The sequence below is a fragment of the Pagrus pagrus genome (assembly GCF_965226575.1).
Source record: "Pagrus pagrus genome assembly, chromosome: 3".
NCBI classification, from domain to species: Eukaryota; Metazoa; Chordata; class Actinopteri; order Spariformes; family Sparidae; genus Pagrus; species Pagrus pagrus.
In genome coordinates, this window is record NC_140187.1 from 2,513,122 (window position 1) to 2,534,748 (window position 21,627).

General features: G+C 38.4%; 2 protein-coding genes across 2 annotated transcripts in view; both read right to left on the reverse strand.

The window, feature by feature from the left end:
- Positions 1-21,627, reverse strand: part of LOC311254814 (butyrophilin-like protein 2) — a gene marked incomplete at its 3' end in the record, with an annotated part of 69,786 nt that overhangs the window by 39,262 nt on the left and 8,897 nt on the right. Inside the window, exon 2 of the mRNA XM_084348810.1 lies at positions 20,140-20,469. Within this exon, the coding sequence (XP_084204936.1) occupies positions 20,140-20,469 (330 nt within the window). The remainder of the gene's footprint in view (positions 1-20,139; positions 20,470-21,627) is intronic.
- Positions 255-9,596, reverse strand: LOC311254797 (V-set domain-containing T-cell activation inhibitor 1-like; the record flags this gene model as incomplete). Its single annotated transcript, XM_084348796.1, has 7 exons — positions 9,400-9,596; positions 7,348-7,671; positions 7,079-7,105; positions 5,693-5,719; positions 4,411-4,686; positions 2,404-2,421; positions 255-367 (listed from the first exon to the last, which is right to left on the reverse strand). The coding sequence occupies exons 1-7, from the start codon at positions 9,467-9,469 to the stop codon at positions 255-257; spliced, it is 855 nt and encodes a 284-aa protein (XP_084204922.1). The 5' UTR covers positions 9,470-9,596.

A 21,627-nucleotide genomic window follows, 5' to 3' on the forward strand; every position in this document is an offset into this window, starting at 1 on the left:
TGTTAGCTCTGATCTCAGGTCCAGTTTCCTCCTGCTGGGCTCCACAGCTCAGAGGCTGCTTCTGGTTCTGGTCCCAGCAGTGAAGAAATAAATGGACTTAGTTACATTCATCACTTTGATCTGACAGTAAAAACACAGGATCATCTGATAAAATATAAAACTTCTTCACAATACTTTTACTGATACTTTTACACTTTTACTCAGGTGGACTTTTACTTGTAACAGAGTATTTTTACTTTGTGTTTCTGCTTCTGTCACTTCAGTAAAGTATCCGAGTACTTCTTCCACCACTGACTACTGTCCAGAAACACGAAGGTTAAAGTCACTGTGAGCTTCTTGGTGCTGGTCGGCTCCACAGTTATTGGGCCTGATGGGAGCAGATCAACACACAGTCTGTAGATTATTGAAGTTGAGTCTCAGTAGAAGACTGAAGTTTTCACTCAGTCTGAAACATTTTCAACATTTTTAAAACCTGATGAGGATCCTTTAGATGTGACTAATAATAGATGTGACTCTCTGTAATGAGAGGGACTTTTTACAGTGTGAAATGAGCCTGGTGCTGCCCTCTAGTGGACAAACTGTGTCATGAAGACTCTGATTCTCAGTCACAGTCAAACATCAGTAAATGTTGGAGGTGCTGAACATTTCTTCACTCCTGGTTTCAGGCTCAGACAGAAGAGGAAGACTCCTGCTCAGATGTATAAACCACAGTGTTACAGTTCATCTGATGTTTTCATCTCATTTTCACTTTCAGTCAAAACTCAATGCTGGATTTTAAGTTCATTCATCTTGTAATTAACCAACTCTGCTGCAGTTAATGAATAAAGTACCAGGAAGCTGTTTGTCATGTTGGACCTTCACTGCAACACAACGCTTATAATTACAAGTTTACATTGTCCAGTAAAACCTGCAGCTCCACAGCCTTTATGTTCAGTGTCATGAAGAAGTATCTGACTCCTTCCTGATTTATTCCATGTTTGTATATTTGTCACATTTAATTGCTTCAGATGTTCAAACACAATCAAATATGAGGCAGAGACGACCTGAGTTAACACAAAATACACTTTCTAAATGATCAATTTAATTATTGAAGGTAAAAACCAGGACGACAAAGTCTTTTTAAAATGATTGAAATATTAAAACACTAAGAATGATCTCAGCATTAAGAGGCACATGGGTTTCAGCATAAATGAAGGTTTTCTCGCCCTAAATCACACCCTGCTTCTTCATCTATTTTACTGTCAACGGGACCATAACTGACTAAATGAACATCATGTTGAGTTGAAGAAGACTTGAAGCTACAGACTGAGACCATGAACTCATCAGGAGACTGTTTACTGAGGGAATAAACCAGGTGAGAAGCAGCTTCCATACAATCACACCTGTCTGAACCCAGTGGAGTCGCCCCCTGCTGGTCGGTAGAAAGAATGCAGGTTTAAGGCACTTTCAGACCTGAAGGCTTCGACTATATTTTATACAGTCGATGATCGCGACTGTTTTAACTTTAAAAAGCTTTAAGTTGATAAAAAAAAGATCACGACTCACTAAAAATTATCTTGAATTGACATCACATGAGATTTGTTGCCTGATGTATTTTTTATTTCACTAAAGTCAGAGAAAAAATGTGTTTTAAAATATGAAACATTAAGTGTTTAAAAGCTTTTGTTTGAGTCTCTGACAACAACTCAGATTAACAAACACTCAGAGACAGACGGGTACAAGTACTCAAGTACTGAGCTTATAATTGTACTCTAATTTATATAACTTTAAACTTGTACTTCACTATATTTCAGAGGTAGTATTGTACTTTTTACTCCACTACATTAATCAGACAGATAAAGTTACTAGTTACTTTGATCTAGACTCATAAAATATAATTACATGTAGAGTTAAAGTTTGCTCCTAGTTTTCAGTGTGAGTTCAGTTTGTAGTTGAGAAATAAAATAATAAAGTCATCAGTGAGTAAACTCTTCTCTTCCTGTCTGAGTGTCTTCATGCTGTTTGTTGTGTGATTCATGTGTAACTCGGCTGCTGTAACGCTGCAGTTTGTCACTGGGATTAATAAAGTCTCTCTCTAATCTCTCTAATCTAAACAGAGCTAACAGTGACGGCCTCTCTGACGGCTTCACTCTGCTGCTGCTGTGCTTTCTGTCTCCAGGGCTGCACACCTGTTGGGAGCTTCATCAGCAGCATGGGACACACCTGGGCCTGATGTGCTCCATGTATAGAAATCCTTCAGAACATCTGCTCACACATCTTTGTGTCGTGGCTTTTGGTTTCCTTTGGTTTGTTTTTACAGCTCAACATCCACACAGCACATCTTCACTCATCCACTGCTACACTACTGACTGCACTCACTCCTCCAGCTGTTTGTGAGACAACACGACTAGAACAGAATCTCACCTGGTTCTGGAGCTGCACCTGTGAAGATAACAAGACATGTAGTGAGACATCAGTAATGAAGAACAATTACAGGATTATAAATGAAACGTGGTGATGTTTCCTGTTCATCACTTCTCTGCTTGTACATGAGGATTACAGTGTGTTTAAGGAGAGAAACATGAAGAACAGAGAAACAGAAGCCTTAATTACACCTCGTTACATCGTTAGATAGAACAAGACGAGTACAACTTCTCTAACTTCTCTTTAAAGAGTTTGTAACTATTTACAACTGAAACACTTTTTCTGACTCACATCAGGACAGAAACACATCAACAGTGAAGACTTTACAGCAGCTCCTGAACTTTTACACATTTGTTGTGCTTAAAAAAACATTAAAGGACGTCATGTGAACTTTGTCGTCTATTTACATTAAAGTAATAAAGAAAATGTGTTATGAAATGTGAAACACAGGGTCATTAAAAGCTTGTCCCCTTCTGTTAACAGGGCTCGGGTGTGGCCACTTTAATAGGAACACCTGTACAATCTAAAGCAGGGCTGAGCAACATATACAATATATACTGTTATCATGATATGAGACTATATGTTGTCTCAGATATTTGATATTCTCACATGGTGATATATCATAACTGTTGTCTGCTCCTGGTTTTAAAGGCTCATTACAGTAAAGTGACGTCATGTTCTGAACTCACCAGACTGATCTACTTGTTCTGATACTTTCTTTACCCACTGAGTCATTATATCCACATTAATGATGATTACTGATCAGAAATCTCATCATGTTAATGTTTTGTGAAAGTTACAATAGTCATCCCCACAATACTGATATCACAGTAGGGCCTGTTTGGACACACTCATTGAGATATTTGATTTTGTGGCCCCGTCCTAACATTTATGAAGCGCTTTTGAGATTAAATTTACATATCGTATATCAGAATGTGGCCTAAAATTATTGTGATATAATTTTAAGGCCGTACCTCGCAGCTCTAATCTGAAACAATCCAACACAACTGTTCTGTAACTTCAATAACTTATAATTCTAGCAATATTATATAATCTGATAAAACATAACTCAACAGCACTAAAAGTGATTTATTGTCTTTAACGTTTCATGAATATTTAGTCAGAGTGAGTTAAAATGTGTGCTGATGTTTAATGACTCATGTTGTTATTATCACTCATCATAACTCATCATTTCAGATCAGTGTCATGTCACATTATCTTCTGTTTCCTCTTCTACTCACTCAGCAGCTCATATTCTGTGTTTCTGTACTGACCCGGTTCTGTCAGTTGGTTCAGTCAGTGACTCAACAGTTACACCTCGTAGTTGTTACAAAAACTTACTACAAAAAAACTACAAAAACAAACTTCACAGAAAAGGAGGCTCAGAGTTCAGGACCACTTCCAGTCTGAGCTCCTCAGTGGACCTGAGCTGGTACCAACATCACTCTTTATGTCACTGAGACAAAGATTTAGTGATGAAGATCCTGTGGCATCAGAACCAGAAGCAGCACCAGTGTGACTCGAGGAGACAGAGCTCAGATGTGTTTCAGGACTAAGAGTTTCTCTCTCAGTGAACACAGTTTCTCTGATTAATGAACTAAATGAACACATGAATCAAGTGTATGTGCTCATATTGTAGTCGTGTATCATCACAGTTGTACGTAGTCATATCCAACATAAAGAAGATAATGAATGATGTAAATGATCCTTAAAGGTGAATTCAGACTGAACACAAAAGTTGATTTTATTCCAGTTAATTTAACAGCTGGAGAGTTTTTACAGTGAATGTTTCAGCAGCACAAACATGAACTCCACTTCTTCTTCTTATTTCCATCCACAACACATTTATCTGCTTTTTCTATTTTAAGTCTCAGAGTTCCTTCAGTTTGAAACATTTTCAACATCAACAGACTTTGAGCTGATTACCTGTGTGTTCAGTCTGAACTCATTATACTTTTTAAAACACATGGATCATTAAAATACTCTGAAGACTAAAATACCACTTACCATAAATGAGCACATAGGTCACAGTAGCAATCCTATGGCTGATTGTCTCCTGTGTAGCTACACAGCTGTAGTTGTCGGTCTTGGTCACAGTAATCTTGACAGTGATGTATGAACGACCTCCTCTTTCTGAGATCTGAGGTTTCTCAGCATTAAGAGTGTTGTTATCACTGTCCCTCCACTCTACTGTAGGAAGTGGATCACCATGAGCTTCACACTGCAGCAGAGACCAGCCCTTTGTTTCATCAAGTATCTTGATATTTGGCTCTGGAGCTGCACCTGTGAACAAAAAACAGGCAATAAAAGGACAATTATAGCGTAATAAACAATACTCTGCTTGTATATATAATTTAAATTGTGATGAGAAAATACAGAGGAACAAAGAAATAGAAAAGCACAATATAAACCTCCATCATTGTTTGACAGGATGATAGTTCAAACATTTTTAATTTCTTCCAGTTTGAGGCAGATTCTGATTCATATCATGGCAGACGCTCATATATAGTGAGTTTCTGCTAAATTTGAAGAGCTACACTTTAGAAATTGTATAAATGAAATATTAAACACATCTTTAAACGTATGCACTCCTGATATGTCAATGGATTTAGCTGAATTAGTAAGGAATTTTTTAATATAGCTGTCTGAATGGAAAATTAATCATAAAATTAGTTGAAATTCTGCTTTATAGCCAAGAGAAGGTTGTGGACGATTGAACAGATATTGTTTATATATATATTCATAGTTTAATTCTGTCAAACGAGGGTGGATAAATATTAGAAACACCTCTCAGTATCTCAACACACTACTCAGACAATGCAGTTTAAAAGAAACACAAACTACAGTTACAGACTGACAATAAGACTGAATCAACATCTCTGAACAGCTTCAACACAATCTGATCATTAAAACCTTCATGAAGATTAATTCCTGGTCTGTTTAATGAGACTGGTGAGTTTTATCTGTGTTACCTGATAAACTGGAATATTGAGTGTTTATAACTTTGAATGTGTTTTTGTCACTGAGATGATCAAAGCACAATATTTACAGTTTCTATTGACTGTCATTATAAATATAATATAAAGGCAGTTTTTAGTGTAAATCTTTAACACTGACACAAACTGAACAGATGTTGTTGTCTCCAGATGTGTAACACAGCAGAATGACACACAGAGGTTTAGCTCAACAGGTGTAAGTGTGTTGAATGATACTGAGGCCTGTGGAGCTGATGACAGCCATTTTCTATCAATGAGAGCTGGAGAGTGACGTCATCAGAATCAGGACTCACCTGGGATGTTTTCACCTGTTCTGTCTCTTAATGTTATAAGGTGCGGAGGATGCACGCGACCCGATATTTACGTGTAAAATTAATAAATAAACATAAAACATATTTTCATGTTGACGACAGAAGTCAACACACACATATTACACCTCATCTGAAAGCTGACATGTTCGTTTTATCAACACATTTAGGAACCTAAGATAAAGATTTACGACATCACAACAGCAGCGTCTCACTTTACGGCAGTAAACAGTTAGCTACTTACTAGCTAGCCTGTGTAGCCGCAGTTAAAATGTGTTTATAGGTGTAAAAACAGACATTTATAGACGAACAGCGGCTCGTTTTAAAGACAAAAGTCCACCCATTAAATCCAGCGCGTTTAAACGGAAGCGGAAGTTAAAACCACCACAATAAAAGTCGATTGTGTCGCTCGTTTATTTTTAGCGCCGCTCGTCAAACTTTCCAAACAACTTCAATTTAATCAATTTAAAGTATCGACAAAAGATTTGACCAATGATGTTCAGTATCTCTGAAATCAGTAAACGCCCCGGAACAAAACCAACCAATCAGCATCTTTCTACGACCTAAAGGGACGAACCTAACGGGCTTTTAACTCCATCAGCCAATCACAGGACAGCATCTTTACCTCAGCGCCACATGTGTGTTATTGACAGCTGCTCTCATCCAATGGTAAGTCAGCACCGTGAAAACACTCTGAGTCAGCAGCCAATTAAATTACCTGTGTGACCATATATGGAAGTGACTGTTGTCGGACTTCCTGTGGTAGCGGGACACCCACATAACAGAGAAACTTTATTGATATGTTTAAGGAGACATGATTCAATGATAATAAATATGTAAATCTTTATTTAAACACTCACAACATCTTTTTATCGTCAACTTTAACACTGAGGGACATTTTTCAGCATCTTAAAGGGATTTATTATCATCATTTGGTAACTTTGGAGAAGTTTTAGAGAGCTCTGTGGACATCTGCTGGAGATAACCTGTACTGCACTTTCTAAAATATCTCAGAGCCTCTTCTGTCTGTCAGCCTAAAATTTGGTTCAGACATTTGAGACAAGTTGAGGGAGAGATCCTGTGAATTTCAGCCTGATGGCCCAGATTATAACTTATTCATTTCATTTTAAAAATAATATTTAATAGAAAATAAAACCAGAAAGTTTCTACTTTTTCAGTTTGATCATTTCCTAATTCAACTCTCTCAGAGTCTTAGATCAGATCAACACACCTGATGAACCCTCACAGTGTTTTACAGTGATGCAGTGAACATGTATCAGCTGCTCGTGGTCTTGTTGGACTATTATACACTTTAAAATGTTCAGATATTGAGGGACAGAAACACACACGATCAAAATGAGCCTCAAGAGGTTAACACAGAGCGCTTTGGGTCACGATCTAAAAGGGAAAACACAACACAATTATTATGTCAGAGTGATTATATGATATTACCAACATGGAAAACATGTGATACCTGGAAAAAAGTGTGATTATTATGTGACTTAATAATTTATTGTTGACTTTAACAGGAAGTCTGGAGACGGTATGAGAAAGAAATGTGACACAAACACTTTAAATGAATAAATGCAAGAACTTTAACAGTCGCATCCGTCTTCAAAACTGTTTGATAAAACACTCACCCACATAAAGAGTAACGCTGGATGGACTTCTGTTGGGGGGGAAAGTACAGGAGTAGTTTCCGCTGTCATCCAGCTGTGTTTTGGTGATTTTTATGGAGGCGTTGCCGTGCTTTAGTTCATCGTCAAAATGAAAAACCCGTCCTTCAAACTGTCTGTGTTGACCTGTTTGTCCACCGTTATTGTAATGTTTGTGGTTCTGATAAAAGAAAACCTCCAGACCATCTTTCTTCCAGTGAAACGTCAGTTTCTCAATGTTCGCCTTGGTGCTGATGGAGCAGGGTAACATGGCGTCACTTCCTTCCTCCACGGTGACGACAACTGGCCCTGGAAGAAAATACAAGTTAAACAACAAACATACAAACAAACAAACAACAAACATCCCAGCACGACCTGCTGATGACTTTTTGTGTGATTTGTGGTTGTTGCTTTGTTTTTGTTCACATTTCATAAAACCACTGAAACATATTGTTACAGTTGTTCACAGGTTGAAGTTAATAATACAGCAGCAACACTTTACAATGAGGTACACAACAATATGAGTAGTTACTGAGGAGGGAGTGAGGAATGAATCAGGAACAACCTGATAATTAATGAATCGTTAATGAATAATTCCTGATTAACTTGGATTCAAGGACTTTACAGCAGATAATGTTAGAGAACAGGCTGAGATACTATATTCATTAATCATCAGGTGATGACTCGTTCATAATTATCTGTGAATCAACATACTGAGCACTTACTGCTGTGCCCCTGTAAAGCTGCAGGCCTAGCAACGCCCCTGGTCAGGATCATGTAACTACGCTGGCTGCATGAGATACGCCTCTTGTTTTTACATTTTACATCTGTTCATATTTTTTATTAATTTTTATATGTAAATATTAGCACGTTAGCTCAATAGCTTCCAGGTCATGTGATCAATTGACTCAAAATCATGTCAGGATCAGGGGCGTAGCCAGACACTTTTTAAACATGCGCTGTGCCCTCCTGTAAAATTCCAGATGAAATTTCATGAATGAGTCTATTTTTCATCACAGACAGTTTATGATCACAGAACAATGCCCCTGTAAAGCTGCAGGCCTAGCAACGCCCCTGGTAACTACTCTGTATTATGTTTCACTGCAGAGTAAATAAAAATAAAGGACAGCACTCAGATTAAACTGTTTATTCTCTCCTCTCTCACTAAAGAGTAACTAATGATTAACTATTGATTAACTAATGAGCCGACTTGGTAACTATTCAGTATCATGTTTCACACTGATTCATATATAACTCATGAATAAAGTGACTCTAACCCACAGATATTTATTTATGTATTAATGTATTTAATGTTTAATTGTTGAGGGACAAGTTTGTGTTAAACCTGCTGCACACTACAGCATTTATAGCCGAAGCTAATCAGTAATGAACGTCATCATGAACTCATCATCAGCTGATGATTGATCGATAACGTGTCTCCCAGTCTGTCCTGTGGACTCATTATCTACTATATAGTTTATCTGTGACTCATTAACGAGTCATTAACTATCAAGTCCTTCCTGATGAACATCTGAGTCACGTCTCTGTTTTATTGAGGGAACTACTTTAGTTCAAAGTGAACTGAACTTTAAGAGTCAAAGTCCAACAATCACAACATCCTGAAGGTTTCATGTCTGCGCGAGCGTTTCTGTGAAACTGTGCGTGTCTGCAGCAGGATGGAGACGACGCCCACGCACACGCACGCACGCACGCACGCACACACACACACACACACACACACACACACACACACACACAAACAAACAGCAGTGATGACGACACCATTACAGAGCATTTCGAGATTAAACCTCAGCATCATCCAGCTGTAATTCTTCTGTAATCGATCCAATCAATACTATCGATGAGTGCTGGTTATCAGGGTGCGTGTGACGTCACAGCGCGCTGAGCAGGTGTCTCGTACGCACTAAAGCAGGAAGCAGCTGATGAACATCCAGCATGTTTCCACATTGTTCCGCTGTTCAGATGAAATAAAGTGAGAATGAAAAACTCTCAGTGAGTGATGATCAGTTTTCTTACCGTCTCCAGCAGCAGACGTTTCTCCAGAGCAGCTCAGCAGACAGAGACACACGAGAGGAACAAGCTCCATAGTTGTCGATGTCCTCTGAGGACTTCACCACACTGATGATGTCTCTATGTGACGGAGCTTCACACGCTCCTCAACACCCTGACTGCTTCATCACAACCTGTTTCTGTTCCTCAGCCTGAAGCTGCGCCACTTCCGGTACAAACCTTTCAGAATAAAAGCGCCATCACCAGGCCTGCAGCTGCCATCGTATTTTGTCTGGGTGTTGGCCCACTGAGAGGAGGGAAGTAACGAAGTACAAGTACTTTGTCACTGTACTTGAGTAGATTTTTCAGGTGTCTACTTCACTGTTGTCTCTTTGGTGTCCTGACAGCTGCTGTAAAATACAGATCATCTCAGAATCACACCCAGAAATTAAAATCACTTTTATTTCTTTGATCACAGTTTGAACACAGAAACATCAGAAACAGTCACAACACACAGTTTTGACATTTTTCATGTTTTATTCAAACGTTTGTACAGAAATGATGAAGCGCTGCCTGAAGTGACCTGATACACTACAAGTGCATCATCAGTGAACAACAGAAACATTAGTGTGTAACTGGACCTGACAGACTGCCTGAGCACCTGGAAACATAATAAACAACCAATACAGGCTCGACCCAAATAATGCCAACAAATATAAAAGTCACATTATATTTACTTGTAGCTGCAAAGTGTTCACACTGACTGACAGTGTTAACAGCAGCCTTTAGTTCAGTGAAGTCTGATGGTTTTAAAGCACATGTGGAGCTCAGTCAGGAGCTTTAAGCACTACAAGCAGTCTGATAATATTTGGTCAATAGACGGCATTTATACAGCACTGCTGCCCTCATTCATCCATTCACTCACTCACTCACTCACTCACTGATGGCAGTGAGCTACCATGCAAGGTGCTGGTCTGACCATCGGGAGCAGTTTGGGCTTCAGCCTGTTGCTCAAGGACACTTGGACATGTGGACGGGAGGAGCCGGGGATCAAACCACCGACGTGTGACGGCACTTTTTTGGTCCGAGCCCCTCGGTTCTGAACATGTTTATAAAACTTGGACGGCCTTGTTCTGGTTTCATTAAGTCCCTAATGACACGATTCTGTGTCCTACACTTGACTTGGACACTATTTGCTGTGAGATAAAGGCGAGGACTGTATATAAATGTATGTATATATTTTGAATATTAACTGTGCGTTAGCTCTGTAGATCATCAAGCAGACATGCTGTTATAATACTCTTCTCAATACTTCTGATAAGGTTCAGATTATGAGGTCGTCTTATAAGAACAGTCGGTTTAGTTCAGGGACAGATTGAGGTCGTGTTAATGAGATACATGCACATCGACAAACAGCCTTCATTTATTTTTTTTATCTCGCTTCCATCTCAACTATCTGCCTGAACACAACCTTAACCCTGAACCTGAAATTAATTTAAACTTTAAAAACATGTTTTAATCCTCAAACTGCCTGAAATATGAGAAGAAATATGAAATCACCATCATCCAGCATGGTGGAAACACACACAGCAGAGAACTTCACAGCACATGTAGAGCTGGTTACGTTTCTTGAGCAGTTGGATTCAGTCCATCTAGTTCTGTTCCACTGCCCTTCTTGTCTGCAGGAAGCAAAAACAAAGTTACAGTGAAAGTCCCACCTGACGTGATCCTACTCAGAGGTGGGAATTGTGGAGTCATCAAGTCATCTCCATGCCATGTATTTGTTCTGCTCAGTCACTGAACCAGGTGCATTCACTAATTAGCTCACCTTCCTGGCTGAAGAGCTGTGCTGATCGGACTCAGCTGGTTTAGTGCATGAACAGAACAAATACATGGCATGGAGATGACTTGATGACTCCACAACTCCCACCTCTGGTCAACACAGACATAATAATTCATATCTGTTCATCATGAAATGTTGATACAATATTTAATTTTACCTTTCTTATGTTTTTTGCAAAGCACAACACAAACAAAAACTAAAAGGAGGCTGACAGCTCCAGCAACAATCCACCCAGCAATCATGATCCATCCATTGGACCCTGAAACAGATGAACAGTGAGTGCATCAGTCAGAGTGTCAGTGCAGATGATAAACAGCAGACTGGACCTCACAGCTCACACAGAACAACTAAAGGTGAGTCTGCTCCTGAAACCTGAACTTGTTTCACATGAAAACTCCACTGGGATGAATGTGAGCAGGAACAGTGATGTTAGCTCTGATCTCAGGTCCAGTTTCCTCCTGCTGGGCTCCACAGCTCAGAGGCTGCTTCTGGTTCTGGTCCCAGCAGTGAAGAAATAAATGGACTTAGTTACATTCATCACTTTGATCTGACAGTAAAAACACAGGATCATCTGATAAAATATAAAACTTCTTCACAACACTTTTACTGATACTTTTACACTTTTACTCAGGTGGACTTTTACTTGTAACAGAGTATTTTTACTTTGTGTTTCTGCTTCTGTCACTTCAGTAAAGTATCCGAGTACTTCTTCCACCACTGACTACTGTCCAGAAACATGAGGGTTAAAATCACTGTGAGCTTCTTGGTGCTGGTCGGCTCCACAGTTATTGGGCCTGATGGGAGCAGATCAACACACAGTCTGTAGATTATTGAAGTTGAGTCTCAGTAGAAGACTGAAGTTTTCACTCAGTCTGAAACATTTTAAACATTTTTAAAATCTGATGAGGATCCTTTAGATGTGATTAATAATAGATGTGACGATCTGTAATGAGAGGGACTTTTTACAGTGTAAAATGAGCCTGGTGCTGCCCTCTAGTGGACAAACTGTGTCATGAAGACTCTGATTCTCCATCACAGTCAAACATCAGTAAATGTTGGAGGTGCTGAACATTTCTTCACTCCTGGTTTCAGGCTCAGACAGAAGAGGAAGACTCCTGCTCAGATGTATAAACCACAGTGTTACAGTTCATCTGATGTTTTCATCTCATTTTCACTTTCAGTCAAAACTCAATGCTGGATTTTAAGTTAAATCATCTTGTAATTAACCAACTCTGCTGCAGTTAATGAATAAAGTACCAGGAAGCTGTTTGTCATGTTGGACCTTCACTGCAACACAACGCTTATAATTACAAGTTTACATTGTCCAGTAAAACCTGCAGCTCCACAGCCTTTATGTTCAGTGTCATGAAGAAGTATCTGACTCCTTCCTGATTTATTCCATGTTTGTATATTTGTCACATTTAATTGTTTCAGATGTTCAAACAGAATCAAATATGAGGCAGAGACAACCTGAGTTAACACAAAATACAGTTTCTAAATGATCAATTTAATTATTGAAGGTAAAAACCAGGACGACAAAGTCTTTTTAAAATGATTGAAACATTAAAACACTAAGAATGATCTCAGCATTAAGAGGCACATGGGTTTCAGCATAAATGAAGGTTTTCACGCCCTAAATCACACCCTGCTTCTTCATCTATTTTACTGTCAACGGGACCATAACTGACTAAATGAACATCATGTTGAGTTGAAGAAGACTTGAAGCTACAGACTGAGACCATGAACTCATCAGGAGACTGTTTACTGAGGGAATAAACCAGGTGAGAAGCAGCTTCCATACAATCACACCTGTCTGAACCCAGTGGAGTCGCCCCCTGCTGGTCGGTAGAAAGAATGCAGGTTTAAGGCACTTTCAGACCTGAAGGCTTCGACTAGATTTTATACAGTCGATGATCGCGACTGTTTTAACTTTAAAAAGCTTTAAGTTGATAAAAAAAGATCACGACTCACTAAAAATTATCTTGAATTGACATCACATGAGATTTGTTGTCTGATGTATTTTTTATTTCACTAAAGTCAGAGAAAAAATGTGTTTTAAAATATGAAACATTAAGTGTTTAAAAGCTTTTGTTTGAGTCTCTGACAACAACTCAGATTAACAAACATTCAGAGACAGACGGGTACAAGTACTCAAGTACTGAGCTTATAATTGTACTCTAATTTATGTAACTTTATACTTCTACTTCACTATATTTCAGAGGTAATATTGTACTTTTTACTCCACTACATTAATCAGACAGATAAAGTTACTCGTTACTTTGATCTAGACTCATAAAATATAATCACATGCAGAGTTAAAGTTTGCTCCTAGTTTTCAGTGTGAGTTCAGTTTGTAGTTGAGAAATAAAATAATAAAGTCATCAGTGAGTAAACTCTTCTCTTCCTGTCTGAGTGTCTTCATGCTGTTTGTTGTGTGATTCATGTGTAACTCGGCTGCTGTAACGCTGCAGTTTGTCACTGGGATTAATAAAGTCTCTCTCTGATCTCTCTAATCTAAACAGAGCTAACAGTGACGGCCTCTCTGACGGCTTCACTCTGCTGCTGCTGTGCTTTCTGTCTCCAGGGCTGCACACCTGTTGGGAGCTTCATCAGCAGCATGGGACACACCTGGGCCTGATGTGCTCCATGTATAGAAATCCTACAGAACATCTGCTCACACATCTTTGTGTCGGGGCTTTTGGTTTCCTTTGCTTTGTTTTTACAGCTCAACATCCACACAGCACATCTTCACTCATCCACTGCTACACTACTGACTGCACTCACTCCTCCAGCTGTTTGTGAAACAACACGACTAGAACAGAATCTCACCTGGTTCTGGAGCTGCACCTGTGAAGATAACAAGACATGTAGTGAGACATCAGTTATAAAGAACAATTACAGGATTATAAATGAAACGTGGTGATGTTTCCTGTTCATCACTTCTCTGCTTGTACATGAGGATTACAGTGTGTTTAAGGAGAGAAACATGAAGAACAGAGAAACAGAAGCCTTAATTACACCTCGTTACATCGTTAGATAGAACAAGACGAGTACAACTTTTCTAACTTCTCTTTAAAAATCATCTATTTACAACTGAAACACTTTTTCTGACTCACATCAGGACAGAAACACATCAACAGTGAAGACTTTACAGCAGCTCCTGAACTTTTACACATTTGTTGTGCTTAAAAAAACATTAAAGGACGTCATGTGAACTTTGTCGTCTATTTACATTAAATAATAAAGAAAATGTGTTGTGAAATGTGAAACACAGGGTCATTAAAAGCTTGTCCCCTTCTGTTAACAGGGCTCGGGTGTGGCCACTTTAATAGGAACACCTGTACAATCTAAAGCAGGGCTGAGCAACATATACAATATATACTGTTATCATGATATGAGACTATATGTTGTCTCAGATATTTGATATTCTCACATGGTGATATATCATAACTGTTGTCTGCTCCTGGTTTTAAAGGCTCATTACAGTAAAGTGACGTCATGTTCTGAACTCACCAGACTGATCTACTTGTTCTGATACTTTCTTTACCCACTGAGTCATTATATCCACATTAATGATGATTATTATCAGAAATCTCAGTCATCCCTACAATACTGATATCACAGTAGGACACACTCATTGAGATATTTGATTTTGTGGCCCCGTCCTAACATTTATGAAGTGCTTTTGAGAAGATTTAAAATACATATCTTATATCAGGATGTGGCCTAAAATTATTGTGATATCATTTTAAGGCCGTACCTCGCAGCTCTAATCTAAAACAATCCAACACAACTGTTCTGTAACTTCAATAACTTATAATTCTAGTAATATTATATAATCTTATAAAACATAACTCAACAGCACTAAAAGTGATTTATTGTCTTTAACGTTTCATGAATATTTAGTCAGAGTGAGTTAAAATGTGTGCTGATGTTTAATGACTCATGTTGTTATTATCACTCATCATAACTCATCATTTCAGATGAGTGTCATGTCACATTATCTTCTGTTTCCTCTTCTACTCACTCAGCAGCTCATATTCTGTGTTTCTGTACTGACCAGGTTCTGTCAGTTGGTTCAGTCAGTGACTCAACAGTTACACCTCGTAGTTATTACAAAAACTTACTACAAAAAAACTACAAAAACAAACTTCACAGAAAAGGAGGCTCAGAGTTCAGGACCACTTTCAGTCTGAGCTCCTCAGTGGACCTGAGCTGGTACCAACATCATTCTTTATGTCACTGAGACAAAGATTTAGTGATGAAGATCCTGTGGCATCAGAACCAGAAGCAGCACCAGTGTGACTCGAGGAGACAGAGCTCAGATGTGTTTCAGGACTAAGAGTTTCTCTCTCAGTGAACACAGTTTCTCTGATTAATGAACTAAATGAACACATGAATCAAGTGTATGTGCTCATATTGTAGTCATGTATAATTACACACAGACTAACAAACACACTGTGGCCACTTTATTAGGCACACATTAATGATCTGATGCAATCCAACACAACTGTTCTGACTCAAACTTCACTTTTATGATGGAATATGAAGTAAAATAAAGATTTGTGTGTGTTGCAGTTTGATACTATGAGATTCATGATGCACAAAACTTCTCAACGAGCTTCATAACTGTCCTCAGATGTTTCCTCTGAAACATATTTACTGTAAAGAGAGTGAGTGTAATACTGGGGATCTGTGATGACCCTGTCCAGTTTGTTGTGTCTTGACCCATTTCTGTGCAGGTGATTGAGGAGGCATGTCAGGAGGAGATGCCTCACCTGAAGCAGACCTACATCAGGGCTCCTCCTCCCTATATAACCTGGCTCTGTCTCTCTCTCCTTCCCAGCATGCAGGGCTTTTGTTTGGTTAGATTTATTTGTTAAACTGCGTTACACTTACACACACACACCCATACACTTCAGACACCACTGATAATTCTGACCTACATACTTCATTTTATTTTTGTATATAGTTGTTCAGTTAATACAATAAACTATTTTGTTAATTAACTGAAATCTTGATGTGGTCTCCAATATCTTGTCCAAACCCAGAGCTGGTTCATGACAATCACATACAGCACATATAGTGTTAATAATTAATAAAAGTTGTTCATCATCACAAAGACAATAATTAATGATGTTCATGCTCCTAAAAGGTGAATTCAGACTGAACACAAAGTTATTTTCTGTCTCTATTTAATCCTGAAAACTTGTTTATTCAACACAAACACCCAGTGTGTGTGGTTATTTATCACCACAACTAGGAAGACTCTCACCTTGTAAAGACACAGGGATCACAGTAAATATCTGATGGCTGATTTCCTTCTGCGTAGCTACACAGCGATAGCGGCCGGTCTCAGTCACAGTAATGTTGAGAGTGATGTACGAACGACCTCCTCTTTTTGAGACCTGTGGCCCTTCAGCATGAAGTGTGTTGTTAGCACTGTCCTGCCACTCTACTGTAGGAAGTGGAGTGCCATGAGCTTCACACTGCAGCAGACGCCAATATGTTGTTTCATCAAGTGTAAAGATAGTAGGCTTTGGAGCTGCACCTGTGAACATAGAGTAAATAGACATAAAAAGATGATTTAAGCATTAAAAATTTTTATATTAGGATTTTGATCATCCACACACAGTGTGAAGTGAAAACACAGAACAAAGAAATAGAAAAGCACACTATATGTCTCATTGACATAGTTCATTAGCACAAGTTCAAACTTTTTTTAACTTATTCCAAATTTCAGCCTGATTCTCATCATGGCAGACACACAAATACAGTTAATTTATGCAAAGTGCAGTCTTTAAAGGTATGCACAGCTGATGTGTCAATGGGTCTTAATTGTGTTTGTGACAAGAACTTTAATTATGCCACCTGAATGGAAAATTAATCATAAATTTGTTGAAAGAGGGTCTCACATAGATACTGTTTGACAGCATTATTTATTTTCCTTTCATAAAGGATGGTCCAATTTCGCAGACTTTAATAAAAACACTTGGTTGTGGTGAATTACCATTATTTGGATAAATGTGAGTTTCCACACCAGTGACATAAAAAGCTGTCTAGCTCAATAACGTACAGTCGTATTGTTTTCTTGATTTATTTTGAATTGTCACAAGATGAGCCTGCATCTTTCCTGTGATACTAAAATATCTGTGATACAATAAATATATTAATATTGCTTTTGAGAAGATTTATATATATATATATATATATATATATATATATATACATATACTGTATATCGTCTAATATTTTATAATATAATATTTAATTTATAATATTTTTCATAACAAAAATTACAAGTGATTCCAGTCTGTTATAGAGACATGTTAAGAGTTTTAAGTATATCTTAATGATTATAAAATAATATTATGGATTTCAATTATTATCTGGATAATACTGACAAACCTAGTTCAGTGTATTTTTACACTAAAGGAGGAAACAAAAGGCAACATTGAAGCATTCAGCATTTCCCTGATGGAACCTGATGAAGCTCTTTGTACCAAAACATTATTAAATTAATTCCTGATTGAGGTCAACAGTGTGCAGGAGTTGTTGTCCTGAGTTAGGGAACCTCAAAAAGACCATATGATGGCTGCCGCTGTGTCAGAGCTCGTGTCAGGTGAAGAATATCAGGTGAAGTTTGATGATGACGAGTATATTGATGATGTCAGAGGCTTCAAATGTCACTGCTGCTTCAGAAAGAGCTTCTTTCAGCTCACAGCGAAACTATTTGATCATTACTGAGATAAAAAAAAGAATAAAAGGAATATTGTGATGTTGGGACTCAGAAGGATCGTGACATAAATATTAAACATGAAGTTAAAATTCATGAACCCAGAATGAACCTGGGACTAAACTACATGAATAAAGTAGATTACATTATTCTGTCACGTCAGTAAAAAGACTTTATATGGAGGCTTTTTAGGAAATGCAGTAATGAATTATTTGACAGCATATTACACAATAACTTCTTCATGTAATTAGACAATGTGAATAAAAGCATTAGATTTAATAACACACAGGCTTCTTGGACTTAAAAGATGTTGTTGTATAACTATAATATAATAAACGTGTCCACCTTTAAGTGACGAGTGATCCCAGTCAGTTCAACACAGAGAGGTTCAGGCCCACGGATGTTAGTGTTCAGACTGACAGGCCTGAGAAGACATTTACAGAAACACCTGCAGAGGTGGAGAGTGACGTCATCACAATCAGGACTCACCTGGGACGTTTTCACCTGTTCTGTCTCTTAATGTTATAAGGTGCGGAGGATGCACGCGACCCGATATTTACGTGTAAAATTAATAAATAAACATAAAACATATTTTCATGTTGACGACAGAAGTCAACACACACATATTACACCTCATCTGAAAGCTGACATGTTCGTTTTATCAACACATTTAGGAACCTAAGATAAAGATTTACGACATCACAACAGCAGCGTCTCACTTTACGGCAGTAAACAGTTAGCTACTTACTAGCTAGCCTGTGTAGCCGCAGTTAAAATGTATTTATAGGTGTAAAAACAGACATTTATAGACGAACAGCGGCTCGTTTTAAAGACAAAAGTCCACCCATTAAATCCAGCGCGTTTAAACGGAAGCGGAAGTTAAAACCACCACAATAAAAGTCGATTGTGTCCGTCGTTTATTTTTAGCGCCGCTCGTCAAACTTTCCAAACAACTTCATTTTAATCAATTTAAAGTATCGACAAAAGATTTGACCAATGATGTTCAGTATCTCTGAAATCAGTAAACGCCCCGGAACAAAACCAACCAATCAGCATCTTTCTACGACCTAAAGGGACGAACCTAACGGGCTTTTAACTCCATCAGCCAATCACAGGACAGCATCTTTGCGCGAGCGCCACATGTGTGTTATTGACAGCTGCTCTCATCCAATGGTAAGTCAGCACCGTGAAAACACTCTGAGTCAGCAGCCAATTAAATTACCTGTGTGACCATATATGGAAGTGACTGTTGTCGGACTTCCTGTGGTAGCGGGACACCCACATAACAGAGAAACTTTATTGATATGTTTAAGGAGACATGATTCAATGATAATAAATATGTAAATCTTTATTTAAACACTCACAACATCTTTTTATCGTCAACTTTAACACTGAGGGACATTTTTCAGCATCTTAAAGGGATTTATTATCATCATTTGGTAACTTTGGAGAAGTTTTAGAGAGCTCTGTGGACATCTGCTGGAGATAATCTGTACTGCACTTTCTAAAATATCTCAGAGCCTCTTCTGTCTGTCAGCCTAAAATTTGGTTCAGACATTTGAGACAAGTTGAGGGAGAGATCCTGTGAATTTCAGCCTGATGGCCCAGATTATAACTTATTAACTTAATTTAAAACATGAAATGAAACAAACAAAAAAATTAAAACTTTTACTTTTTCTCTGTTTAATCATTCACCAGTTCAACTCTCTCTGAGCTTTAAATAAGATCAACACACCTGATAAACCTCAGAGTGTTTGCTTTACAGTGATGTAGTGGACATGTATCAGCTCCTCAGGGTCTTTGTATTATACAGTTTAAAATGAGTAAATATTAAGAGGCAGAGACGCACAAAATCAAAATGAAACCCAAGAGGTTAAGACTTGATCTGAAAGGCAAAACAAACACGTTAGATTGTTTTGAAACAGACAGGTAATACTGTGTAAAAGTCATATTTCATCTACAGACGGCTGAAATTTCATTGTACGGAGAGACATAATCTGCAGTGTGTCTCTGATATCAGGCATGTTTGATACAGAGGTCATCTCTCCAGATGTGGCTGCAGCTCTGTGGGCTCGAGGCCCTGCCAGATGTGTCTTCTGACCACTTAACAAAAGTCCATCTGGGACTCTTGAACCAGTCGCAGCAGTAAATGAGCGGACATCTTTAACTGTTTAATGAAAGCACTCACCAACAACAAGCTCAATGTTGAATGTTTGTCTCGGCTGAAGATTTGGAAAAATGCAGCTGTAGGTCCCGCTGTCGGCCATCTCTGTTTTTATGATCTTTATGGAGGCGTTGCCGTTCTTCAGTTGATCTTCAAAATGTGAGACTCGACCTATGAACTGCTGATCTTGACCTGAACGGCCGTTATTGTAATGTTTGCCGTTCTCATAGAAGAACACCTCCTGCCGACTTTCATCTTTCCTCCACTCAAAGGTCTGTCCTGTGATGTCCTCCTTGGGGCTGAGGGAACAGGGTAAAACAGCATCATCGCCTTCTTTCACGACCACTCTGACACCTGGAAGATAAAAACATGTGTTACTCAGTATGTTAACATGCAGAGTCATCAGGAAACAAAGTCAGATAACAACTTTACACACCACAACAATAACTCAACACCTGTTTCCTCTAACATAATAGTTTTGGTTGTGTCGTGCTTGTACAGACAAGTACGGCTGCGGCTGTAATAAAAATCAGTTTTAGATGCGGTCGTCTTTTCATTTCGAATTTAACATCACTTTCTTTTATATTAGCCTTTGAGGGAGTGGTTGAATGTTGTTCAATGTTTTATTTTGTTTCATTTTAGGCTATTTTATTTTATTTAAATCGGCTGAAAATGAAATAGGCTATAAAAACAGTCTCACGATGGCTCCTCACTTTGGTTTTATTTCACATGTGGCAGGTGGCACCGAGTGGGGAAGGGGAGGTGCAGGAAGTTAAGGGGCGGGTAGAAATAAGCCTACCTGTAGAGGGAACAAGAGTTTTGTTTGTTGGTTCCGGCCAGAGGAGTGAGGCAGGCGGGCATGCAGGGAAACCAGGGAAAACTGGTAGGCTGAGACCCTGTTTTGAGGGTTTATATCATTAGGGTCCGGGCAGCTAAGCTGCCAGGAACCTATTGTATTCCTAGGAATTCTTTCTTTCTTTCTTTCTTTCTTTCTTCTTCTTCCGAGGAAGTCATACTTCCCATGGGCGAAAACTCACCAAACTTTACAGAAATGTCCGGCCCCATGCCAGATTTACTTAATTCCAAGGACATGTCAATATTCCTCCTGGGGGGGAATAATTGACATGTCAATATCAATATTAAACGCACAATAAGCGTTTAAATTTAAAAACTTTAAAAATACCTACAAAATCAACAGTACATGCTACAGTTTTGAAACTTTCACCAAACTGTAGCCCCAATACTGCTGAAACTTTAGTCCACTTAAACTGTAAAAAATTACAAATTATGAAGTCCATCACTCAGTTTTTTTCAAAACCTGTAAAACTTATAAAACCTATCTCCTCCCACAATTTTTGCCCAATTGTCACCAAACTTGCTAGAGAGCATCTTCAGACCGTCCTCCACAAAACTTGTTTCTCGGATTTTTGATTTATCAAAAATTAAGCCTACAGTGCATCAAAATGTTTGACTGTAAACAGTACTGTAAACATATACTATCAAATTCTTGCT